Genomic DNA, 12,726 nt, shown 5'->3' on the forward strand with positions numbered 1-12,726 from the left:
GGGCTAAACAAAACTGGACGCGGCACGTCCCCGAGCCTTAGATGGCTTGGGCTAAACAAAACTGGACGCGGCACATCCCCGAGCCTTAAGATGGCTTGGGCTAATCAAAACTGGACGCGGCACATCCCCGAGCCTTAGATGGCTCGGGCTAAACAAAAATGGACGCGGCACACAAGGGATCAAGAAGAGGCCGCCTTAACATAATAATAATAGGTACTAGTAGTTCAGTGAACTGTAGATAGACCTCACTCAGACTCGTTTTTGGGATCCAAAATTCAATTTGAAAATTTCTTTTATGTGTTGAACATGATTGCCAAGTTGCATCAATCGAGCCTTAGATGGCTCGGGCTAAACAAAACTGGACGCGGCACACAAGGGATCAAGAAGAGGCCACCTTAACATAATAATAATAGGTAGTTCAGTGAACTGTAGACCTCACTCAGACTCGTTTTTGGGATCCAAAATTCAATTTGAAAATTTCTTTTATGTGTTGAACATGATTGCCAAGTTGCATCAAAATCGGATAAACGGGATAAACCGTTCGAGAGTTGCCGTGGATCAAACATATACAGACAAACTCGATGCAAAACCGTCGATTAGATCTCACTTCAGCAATTATTCAGAAGCCACAACAATGAAAAAGAAAGCTGCTTTTCGTGTTTAACCGTTTAACCTCACCCTATAATAACACTGGTCTCTGCTCAAATTGTGAAAGCCCTGACTTCTGAACAAGTACCCTCACTTTCTTTGGTCAATTATAAAGAGCTCACCTTTGACTGCGCAGAGATCAGATTCTTATGCGCTTGCATTATGCTGCGCAGGGATTCTCTGTCCTGTAGATCGTCTATCGGTCGGCGCTTGTTCCACATGATGCTACTATGACCCAAGGATTGAATCCGATTGCACAGAATCTCATACTGCCCCGCGATATGCGTAACTAGCATTGGAATCAAGCTGACACTGAGAATAGTGAGTAGAATAATCAGATAAATCAGGTAAAGCTCGGTAACAAAGATGATCTGATAGTACGGAGGTTCACTGTCGTCGATATCAGGAACCCAGAAGTTCGTCTGGAGTCGATTATTAGGATACTTCCGATCGTAGATATGCGAGAGGAGATCAAGCTCTTCTCTTGGGAGAGATGATGTGACGTCATTATATGTACGGGAGCGTATGCCGTGACGTCAAGATACACGATTTAGCAGTAGGTACATATTTTTCAATTCGATTTATCTCGGGATCTAGAAGTCGTACAAGAAAAAGAAAAAATTCCAAGGTCCTTAAAAAAAAAAATGCAATTGGAACTAAATTTGAAATTGTCAAGTTAAAAATTAAAACTGCCTTGACCTATAGGTAAAGGTAGTTCATGTAAATGTAATCTAATGTAAATGTAAATGCAGTTTCTTTGTGTTATTATGTCACAATTTTGGTGCTCACTGCAGCATTGTAGGATTTTCCCTATATCTCAATAATACTAAAATCCAATGTTTACCTACCATGCTGGCACCGGTCGCTATGCGCATTATTTATATGTCATAGCTACTCATTTTGAGTCATTTTCCTCACGAGGCTGAGTGGGCCCCGCAACAGCCAATCACGGGATCAATCATTTGCATGATAGGTACAAATTTCTTGACCCCGCCGGGAATCGAACCCGGGTCTCCCGCGTGCAAGGCGAGCCCAGTGACCACTACGCCATGGGAGCTGATTTAAAAGTAGTTTATACCCACATAGTACCCACGCCTTATAGGTCTCAGGTACCTACCCAGGTACCCAGCTACCCACACAACACACCTGCCTCGGTAGCGTAGTGGTCAAGACGTTCGCCTGGTAAACAGGAGGGCGTGGGTTCGATCCCCAGTTTCTTTGTGTTATAATATCACAACTTTGGTGCTCACTGCAGCATTGTAGGATTTTCCCTATATCTCAATAATCCTAAAATCCATTGTTTACCTACCATGCTGTGGCACCGGTCGCTATGCGCATTATTTATATGTCATATTAGCTACTCATTTTCCTCACGAGGCTGAGTGGGCCCCGCAACAGCCAGTCACGGAATCAATCAATTTCTTTACATCTCTTACTCTTTCCTTTCTTCTTTCTTTCTCTCCCTATTTCTTTACTTCTCTTACTCTTTCCTTTCTTCTTTCTTTCTCTCCCTATTTCTTTACTTCTCTTACTCTTTCCTTCCTTCTTTCTTTCTCTCTCTTTTTCCTTACCTCTCTCTCCATCTCATCGTACCTGTCCAATTGGAAAACCCAACGGACAAGGGACCTGCATTGTTTTCCCAATTTTCCCAACTTATCCAGGTTTCCAATCTAGACGGTTCCTAGTTGGACAAATTCGACTGTGCGTACAGTAGAACCTCGATCATTTCAACTAACCCCGGTCCCAATTCGTTGAAATAATCAAGGTTCTACTGTATAATATCGAAATCCAAGATTCTTCAAATTCAAATTAAATTGATCCCAAGGGCAAGGCAATGCCTAAACCCTTGACAAATGGAGTGTGCCTGAAGGCATGTGATGTGTTCCAATCTTATACCCACATAGTACCCACGGCTTATAGGTCTCAATTACCTACCCAGCTACCCACACAACACACCTGCCTCGGTAGCGTAGTGGTCAAGACGTTCGCCTGGTAAACAGGAGGGCGTGGGTTCGATCCCAGCCGAGGCATGGAATTTTATCCTCATTTATTTGAGATTTTGACCAAATAATAATGGAGCCCCAAGGGTTAGGTGGTAGAAAACGCCTCCGGCGTTAACCTCGCCTAGTGGTTACCTTCCACTCAAGAGTCTATTATTATTATTATTATATGTGTTCATAACTACACAAGTCCACTATCCAATGGTTTTTTTTTTTACCAGGCTTAGTATATTTAGACAGTTTTGTGTTCATAACTACACAAGTCCACTATCCAATGGTTTTTTTTTTTACCAGGCTTAGTATATTTAGACAGTTTGCATATTATAAGGCTGACTATTTGCATTGACTTTTCACTTCTAAAACGACCAAAACAAACGAAAAATGTGCAGAAAAAAACTATCGATAGCGTTCGATAGTCAAAACTATCGATAGTGCTATCGATAGTTCTCCTTCTCTACGACCAAGTGATGCAGTGTAAGAATAGATGCATGGTTAATCATAATTCATGATACATTAATTATGGGGTATGAACTTCCACTCCTCCTCCTCTACGACCAAGTGATGCAGTGTAAGAATAGATGCATGGTTAATCATAATTCATGATACATTAATTATGGGGTATGAACTTCCACTCACACGTTATTAAAAACCTTCATACTCGTACCTATACAGGGTGTCCATAACCTTCATACTCGTACCTATACAGGGTGTCCATAACCTTCATACTCGTACCTATACAGGGTGTCCATAACCTTCATACTCGTACCTATACAGGGTGTCCATAACCTTCATACTCGTACCTATACAGGGTGTCCATAACCTTCATACTCGTACCTATACAGGGTGTCCATAACCTTCATACTCGTACCTATACAGGGTGTCCATAACCTTCATACTCGTACCTATACAGGGTGTCCATAACCTTCATACTCGTACCTATACAGGGTGTCCATAACCTTCATACTCGTACCTATACAGGGTGTCCATAACCTTCATATAATTTTTTAGCCCGTAGTTTATTCGATCGTGGTTAAAGAAAATTAGTACCTATACAGGGTGTCCATAACCTTCATACTCGTACCTATACAGGGTGTCCAAAAATAAACGACGCATTCAATAATCTTGAAAACTAATGAAGATAGAAAATTGTAGAGCAGGGATTCCCAAAGTGTGGTCCACGAGGTGGTGCTGAGTGGTCCGTGGAATTCAAAAGTGGTCCGTGGCTTGAGCAAGTTTGGGAATTCCTGCCATAGAGGATAATTATGCATTTGGGTAAAAATTATGAATAAAAGCCCATTCCTACTTAAAAAGTTGTGAAAAATACAAACCAGAAGTATAAACTTCGCTAAAATGTAGATATTTAACAGGTCGAAAATTCAATATTTATTTGCCGTTCTAAAGCAAAAATTTGAACAACAGTTATGACGTCAAGATACAAGAAATGCGCAGGATACCATGCGCACAAACGCATTATAACACATTACACTAGTGTGTCCTGCTCCTGCAAGGTACCTAGCTTGGGAGAGATGATGTGACGTCATTATATGTACGGGAGCGTATGCCGTGACGTCAAGATACACGATTTAGCAGTAGGTACAGGTTGAAATAATCAAGGTTCTACTGTATATATCGAAATCCAAGATTCTTCAAATTCAAATTAAATTGATCCCAAGGGCAAGGCTATGCCTAAACCCTTGACAAACGGAGTGTGCCTGAAGGCATGTGATGTGTTCCAATCCACTCGACCCCATTCAATCCCAAATTACCTTTTCTATGTCTTTAGCTCGGGATTGTGGCATTTCAGTGTGGCATTTCAGTGCAGACAAATGAAAAAAAAAATGTATTTATTTTAGGGTTTTATCTTTAAGAACCTACCTATTTATATTGTCTATTATGTAATTGTAAACCTTTAAAAAAAATAAAGCACAAATATAAAAATAATATATCGAAATCCAAGATTCTTCAAATTCAAATTAAATTGATCCCACAAGGGCAAGGCTATGCCTAAACCCTTGACAAATGGAGTGTGCCTGGAGGCATGTGATGTGTTTCAATCCACTCGACCCCATTCAATCCCAAATTACCTTTTCTATGTCTTTAGCTCGGGATTCTAGGATTTGGTCTCGTAAAGATTTGATATATTGGAACGTGGAGTCTATGTGATTCTTAGACAGGTCGAACACTAGGATGTAAGCTGTGGCCTGCCGTAGACCGTAAAATCTGAAACACATTAGGAGCACGGTTAATTCAGTGGTAAAGCGCTTTGCAGACGGCAGAAGGTCCTGGGTTTCATGTTTCATCAATATTATGGACAGAAAATTTAGGGTATAAATGAACCTAAGATCACTATTCCAAAATAATTAGGACCAGAGATATAAGAGTGTTTGTCTGGAAAAACCTTTAGGTGGGCGAATAAAAAATAGTACACTTCACTTATTTGATTTGACTAAATATATTTGTTAGACACTTCACTTATTTGACTAAATATATTTGATTTGATATGGTAAGACACAGAATCCTCACCTGAAATCAGTCCACTCCATGTAGGAATCGATAGGGAAGTATGGAATACAGGGTAGGTCAGTGATTTTCGTGTGGATTTTTCTGTCTCTGTGAATCTTCCTCTCTCTCTCTCTCTCTCTCTCTCTCTCTCTGTGTGGATTTTTCTGTCTCTGTGAATCTTCCTCTCTCTCTCTCTCTCTCTCTCTCTCTCTGTGTGGATTTTTCTGTCTCTGTGAATCTTCCTCTCTCTCTCTCTCTCTCTCTCTCTCTCTCTGTGTGGATTTTTCTGTCTCTGTGAATCTTCCTCTCTCTCTCTCTCTCTCTCTCTCGATTTTTCTGTCTCTGTCAATCTTCCTGTCTGTCTCTCTCTCTCTCTCACACAACCCCCATACTGCTCCTTCAGTAACATAGTTTCTCTGGTTTTTGTCTTGAGGGAAGAGGGGGGACCCGTCCCCTCCCCCCCTCAAGCTTCCGTCTTCCTTTCCCGTAGGCAAGACTCCGATTTGGAGCTTTCGGGACGATAAGACCTCAGCAGTTACAGTTCCCTCTATCAAACCTCTTGAAGCCAGTTTTAAGCGCTAGGCCGCGGGTTCGATTCCCAACCTGGGCAGATTGAACGGTTCGCTTTCACCTATCCTGTCTTCCTTCTCTCTTCGATTTCGGGACGATAAGACCTGGCAAGACTCCGATTTGGAGCTTTCGGGACGATAAGACCCTAGCAGTTACAGTTCCCTCTATCAAACCTCTTGAAGCCAGTTTTAAGCGCTAGGCCGCAGGTTCGATTCCCAACCTGGGCAGATTGAACGGTTCGCTTTCACCTATCCTGTCTTCCTTCTCTCTTCGATTTCGGGACGATAAGACCCTAGCAGTTACAGTTCCCTCTATCAAACCTCTTGAAGCCAGCCTAGTTAGCTTAGTTGGTAGCGTGTCTGCCTTGTAAGCGCTAGGCCGCGGGTTCGATTCCCAACCTGGGCAGATTTTATCCTGATAATGTTCGTACTCGGAACGGTTCGCTTTCACCTATCCTGTCTTCCTTCTCTCTTCGATTTCGAGACGATAAGACCTTAGCAGTTACAGTTCCCTCTATCAAACCTCTTGAAGCCAGCCTAGTTAGCTTAGTTGGTAGCGTATCTGCCTTGTATGCGGGTTCGATTCCCGTGCCGGGCGGATTTTATCCTGATAATGTTCGTACTCGGAACGGTTCGCTTTCTCCTATCCTGTCTTCCTTCTCTCTTCGATTTCGGGACGATCAGACCTTAGCAGTTACAGTTCCCTCTATCAAACCTCTTGAAGCCAGCCTAGTTAGCTTAGTTGGTAGCGTATCTGCCTCACATTAGGACTATTAGGAGCACGGTTAATTCAGTGGTAAAGCGCTTTGCAGACGGCAGAAGGTCCTGGGTTTATGTTTCATCAATATTATGGACAGAAAATTTAGGGTATAAATGAACCTAAGATCACTATTCCAAAACAATTAGGACCAGAGATATAAGAGTGTTTGTCTGGAAAAACCCTTAGGTGGGCAAATAAATGGTACACTTACCCTAAATATATTTGATTTGATATGCTAAGACACAGAATCCTCACCTGAAATCAGTCCACTCCATGTAGGAATCGATAGGGAAGTATGGAATACAGGGTAGGTCAGTGATTTTCAGTCCGTAGTAAGTTTCATTTCGTATGATGGTCGGATAGTAGGTATGTTTCCTCTGTGTAGGTAAGTACTCTTTGTCGTAACTGGTCCACACGAATTGCTGAAATCAGAAAACAGAGGGCACCAGAAGGTCAGAGAAATTCGTTCAGTGACGACTCACTTAAGTAATAATAATAGTGTTTATTTATACCTACTGCTCGCATAGGACTGAAAAGTCCCTTTACTCCAGCAGTAGGCTACTACTATTATTGTGGTCAAATTCTCAAATACAGACCAGAAGATCAGAGAAATTCGTTCAGTGACGACTCACTTAAGTAATAATAATAGTGTTTATTTATACCTTCTGCTCGCATAGGACTGAAAAGTCCCTTTACTCCAGCAGTAGGCTACTACTATTATTGTGGTCAAATTCTCAAATTATATTGAGGATAAAATTCCATACCTCGGCTGGGATTGAACCCACGCCCTCCTGTTTACCATCAGTCGAGCGCCTTGACCACTACACCACCGAGGCAGGCTATAAAGTTTTTTTTTAGTTTATTTAGTACATAAGTAGTTTTTTAGTTTATTTAGTACATAAGTAGGTAGCTATAAAAGTTTTTTTTTTATGTTAAAGTGTTTTCCTTTCGGGAAACTTCGGCAAGTGATAGCGCCTGTGTTAAACCATAAGAAATCCAAGATGGCGTTCCATCGGAATCGGTATAGAACTTTAGAACCTCTTTTCCTTCGTTTACTATAGGAAATCCTGTTTAGTACATAAGTAGTTTTTTAGTTTATTTATTACATAAGTAGGTAGCTATAAAAGTTTTTTTTATGTTAAAGTGTTTTCCTTTCGGGAAACTTCGGCAAGGGATAGCGCCTGTGCTAAACCATAAGAAATCCAAGATGGCGTTCCATCGGAATCGGTATAGAACTTTAGAACCTCTTTTCCTTCGTTTACTATAGGAAATCCTTGGAAAATCTGTTGGGACTCCTGGGCCCCCCCTCGACAAAATCCTGGATACGGCCCTGCTTGTAACAGGAGAGGCCTATACCACTGTTCACTGAATTCACAATGTGATGTAGTTTACCTACTCATTATAATTATTTTTTCAGCAGATTTTACAAATTATAATTTAATTTTTTATAATAGACTGAATATTTTGAAAAGTTTTTCCTCTGCCTAAACGCAATGCACGAATGTAGCCGTAACAAGAATAAAAATTCGTTCACATTTCGTCACCTAAAAGACCAGCAGCCAGCTTGGAAGGTAGCGCGTCTGCCTTGTAAGCGCTACATCGCGGGTTCGAATCCCGCCCGAGGCGAACTTTATCCTGAACAGATAATGTTTTTTCTAGGAACGTCTGACTTTCTTCTATCTTTCGGGACGATAAGACCTCAACAGTTACAGATACAGATCTCTCTATCAAAAACCTCTTAAAAAAAAAAAAAAAAAAAAAAAAAAAAAAAAAAAGTTTTTTTAAGAGGTTTGAAAAAAAAAAATGAAACCTCTATTTTTTTGTTTCTAAAAAAAAAAAGCTAAACGGATAGTGGAAATCGGGCTTTAGGCGACGATTTTTATGATAAACTAGGGCAGCGGTCGCCAACCTTTCTGATCCGCGAGCTACTCAAATGTTTGGGAGAGCCTCCTTGGCGGGCGCCCTATAGTCTGGAATACAATATTCAACCTTTTTGACCAATATGCGAGAAAATACATTTACCAAAAGGGTTTAATTAATAGGTAATAAATGTTTTATTATTATCAAATTTAAATGATAAAATTAGAGCGTAACGAAGATGACTCGAAGATTCTTCTCTCTGTCTCTCTCCAGTCTACCTACACGTCATGGATTCCTGGATAGACGAGAAATGTTTTTTTAGAAATTCACCTTTTCGACAAGGGGAGACAACAGATAAATTTGTGGAAGGTGTAAAAAAGCAAAGGAAATTACAGGGATATACAGGGATACATTGTTTACATACACTGCGTTATAGGACGGAGCAAAAATAATATAGGATAAGGAAAGTAAAAAGGGAGAAGAGAGACCAAGTGTTACAAATAGGGACTAAAACACCCTGTATTTACATATAGGCCTTTATTTTTTAGAACTAAAATCTTGTTACATTTTAAGGTGTGTCCACACATAGTCGACTCCGTCGATCGATTGAAACCGTACACTGCCTCGACAACATAGATTCACCTCGTCGATCGACGGCGTCAACTATGTGTGGACACAGCTTATTTTAGACACCTCAGAGGCTCAGAACTTACAAAACAAAGTAGGACCATAATATTTACCTACCTACATTTTGTCCCCCAGTATTTCACCGTTCAACCTCAATAACTTGATCCCAAAAGACCCTTCCCCCCCCCCCATAAAATAATAATGAAACTCTTCATAGGTTATAATGACACGTACAAAATATAATAAATACAAAAGAAGAACAGCCAGTCATTCTCGTAACGGCTGGCTTTCTCCTATCCTGTCTTCCTTTTACTTTCGATTTCGGGACGATTAGACCTTAGCAGTTACAGTTCCCAACTTCTGCGCAGCCCTGAGCACACGCGTAGTGCGCCAGGCCAATTTCCTTTACAAAACGAATTTTAATTGTGTAAAACATATGCTTGTTACAAATGTCGGTCCCCGCTCAACATACGACTCTGAATTTTCTGACTTGACTTGGACTCGAACCACCAACCTCCAGATCCAGACAGCTTTCAGCTTAACTCCATACAAGCTTATACGAATTCCACCGTACTGACCACTACACCACTGAGGTTGGTTGGTATCTAGCCTGATCTGAAATAACGGGCATCGGGGGGTAGTGCGTCACGCCAAGTCCCTTTACAATATCCGACAGTTTCGACTGCTACCCTCGCCCTCCTCCACATTCTCCTCCTCATTACTCCTGTTCATCCTATGCTGGAAGGCCGTCAGCAGGCCATGCCGCCTAGGCCGGGCCTGCTTCTCGCGGCTCATCTGCGCGCGCCGATAGTTCGCCTCTATCGTGTCCATAAGCTCCTTAAACGCGTGGTTCAGCTTGTAGTTGTATTTGGCGGAACATTCGACGTAAGGGCACCGCCAGTGTTTTCGCACCAGGGTGATGATGTTCTTGCGTGCCGTCTCGTAGGGGGTTAGGGGGCGGTGATGGGAGCCGTTCAGGGTTTGGGCCACCGTGTCTAGGAGACTGTGAGACTGTTTGGGCGCAACGTGCAAGCGGTCCAGGTTGGGCATCAGGTCGAGTTTGTTTCCGACCACCATGAGGGTGACCTGTGAAATGGAGAGAAGGGACACATTGAGTCTTGTTCTTCTTTTACTTCGCCTTTTCCCGTATACAGACAGGGTCGGCGTTTTTCGTCAGCCTCTCAATCAGCCCTAACTAGGGTGATTGCTTTGGGCTGACATTTGGTTACTCTACCTTTGCTATTTCTTTAGCAAGGGAAATTCGGGACCCATTAAGAACGAACTATCAAAGATTGCGGTAGCATAGGCGTAACCAGGATTATGCCTAAGGGGGGGCCCGCTATTTTAGTTGAAGAAATACCTACAGTATATTAGTAGCCAGTGTCTAGGTATATGTCAAAACGTATTTTGGCACTAAAAACTGACCATCGAAAATTTGACCTGATTACATTACTTTCCTTCCTATAGGATAAGGAAAGTAAAAAACGATGATAATATTCATCATCCATCATTGTCAAAGGCTGGGCCTTGTCGGTGTAGCCACTCTTCTCTGTCCATCGCCACGTTTTTCAACTCGCCATATGATCTGCATCCCATGCTCTCCGGGGTGGGCGTTTTTCGTCAGCCTCTCAATCAGCCCTAACTAGGGTGATTGCTTTGGGCTGACATTTGGTTACTCAACCTTTGCTATTTCTTTAGCAAGGGAAATTCGGGACCCATTAAGAAGGAACTATTAAAGATCGCGGTGGCGCTCCGCCTAGCTAAGTCAAGGAAGTTTGACAGCACTACTAGAAATATATTATTATACACCACAGACCAAGTAGCCATTTTCAGGGATTTGTAGAGGTTCGTTATTCCTGAACGTTATTCCTGAAGGGTAGCCTGTAGATCAAGTTAAGCAAACGTCTTGTATCTGGTCAATCTGGTCTGGCTTTTACCGGTCTCACTCGGACTTGTTGACGTCAACCCAAGAAGGCGGGTAGCTTGTCACTGAAGGGACCTTACTCTTTCCTTTCTTCTTTCTTTCTCTCCCTATTTCTTTACTTCTCTTACTCTTTCCTTTCTTCTTTCTTTCTCTCCCTATTTCTCGTACATATTTTTCAATTCGATTTATCTCGGGATCTAGAAGTCGTACAAGAAAAAGAAAAATTTCCAAGGTCCTTAAAAAAATGCAATTGAACTAAATTTGAAATTGTCAAGTTAAAAATTAAAACTGCCTTTACCTATAGGTAAAGGTAGTTTATGTAAATGTAATCTAATGTAAATGTAAATGCAGTTTCTTTGTGTTACTATGTCACAACTTTTGTACTCACTGCAGCATTGTAGGATTTTCCCTATATCTCAATAATATATACTAAAGTCCAATGTTTACCTACCATGCTGGCACCGGTCGCTATGCGCATTTATATGTCATAGCTACTCATTTTCCTCACGAGGCTGAGTGGGCCCCGCAACAGCCAGTCACGGAATCAATCATTTGCATGATACAAATTTCTTCATCCCGCCGGAAATCGAATTCGGGTCTCCCGCGTGCAAGGCGAGCGCAGTGACCACTACGCCATGGGAGCTGATTTAAAGGTAGTTTATACCCACATAGTACCCACGCCTTATAGGTCTCAGGCCGTGGTTATGAACAGGGCTGAGATGAGCTCAGACGACGTGAGATAGCTGTCCCGGCGGCAATTTTTAAAATTCATTTTATATTTATTTTCCACACACACACACACACACACACACACACACACACACACACACACACACACACACACACACACACACACACACACAATCACACACACACAATCACACACCACGGACCCAACACACACACCACACCCATCCCATACACAGACAGACACACACACACAAACACACCCACACACACATACAAACACCACACACACACACCCACCACACACACCCACCACACACCCACACCCACCACACACAAACACCCATCACACCACACACCCATCACACACACACACCACACACCCATCACACCACACACATCCATCACACCACACACACACACACACACGGTCGCGCTACGCGCTCCCTGACACGTCCCACAGTGCAGCATAATAGGCATAATTTTGAACCGCCGCCATTTTGAATCAGGATGGGATGTGACGATTTAAAAAAAATCATCAAAATCGGTCAAACCGTTTTCTCGTGAAAAGAGGACAACCAAAGGTCTATTTAGCGTAACAGACAGACATACACACATACAGACAGACAGAAATTTTTCTAATGTGATTTTTGGAATCGGGGATGCAAAAGGAGTAAGAATAACCAAAAATTTCACGATTCTAAGCAATGTACAGACAAATCTACAATTTTATTTATAATGATAGCTGAAAACTGCCAAAAGCGGTCGAAAACCACCAAAAAGCGGCCAAAATACGGCCAAATAGTTTTAAGTTACATCCTTGTCACTTTTGTGGACTACATACCAAATTTCAAGTCTCTAGCTCATACCGTTCCCGAGATAATATTTTTTTATTAATATTTATTAGAGTGTGCCAAAACATCGAGATAATAATGAATTACGCCAAAAACCGCCAAAAAGCGGCAAGCGTTGCACCGACCTTAACCAAAAGTTTTGTGTCACATCCTTGTCACATTTGACAACTGCATAACCTCAGTTGTTGCTCTCTGTATTCATTATGTTTGTAATTCTGTATTGATAATATGTCCGAATTTCCATGTAAAATTGTAAAACAAGCAAACGTACATTTGTACAAATAAATGCTTTATT

General features: G+C 41.8%; 1 protein-coding gene across 1 annotated transcript; it reads right to left on the minus strand.

Moving 5' to 3' along the window:
* Nucleotides 1–9,179: 9,179 nt before the first annotated feature.
* On the minus strand, nt 9,180–10,048 carry LOC103515450. The gene has a single exon (XM_026828152.1). The coding sequence runs from the start codon at nt 10,041–10,043 to the stop codon at nt 9,627–9,629; it is 417 nt and encodes a 138-aa protein (XP_026683953.1). The 5' UTR covers nt 10,044–10,048; the 3' UTR covers nt 9,180–9,626.
* Nucleotides 10,049–12,726: the final 2,678 nt, after the last annotated feature.

The sequence above is a fragment of the Diaphorina citri genome, unplaced genomic scaffold (genome assembly GCF_000475195.1).
Source record: "Diaphorina citri unplaced genomic scaffold, Diaci psyllid genome assembly version 1.1 scaffold1346, whole genome shotgun sequence".
In the NCBI taxonomy this organism is placed as follows: domain Eukaryota; kingdom Metazoa; phylum Arthropoda; class Insecta; order Hemiptera; family Psyllidae; genus Diaphorina; species Diaphorina citri.

Coding starts and splice junctions, on each gene's coding strand:
- LOC103515450 (XM_026828152.1), bottom strand. CDS start 10,043: ATGGTGGTCGGAAACAAACTCGACCTGATGCCCAACCTGGACCGCTTG.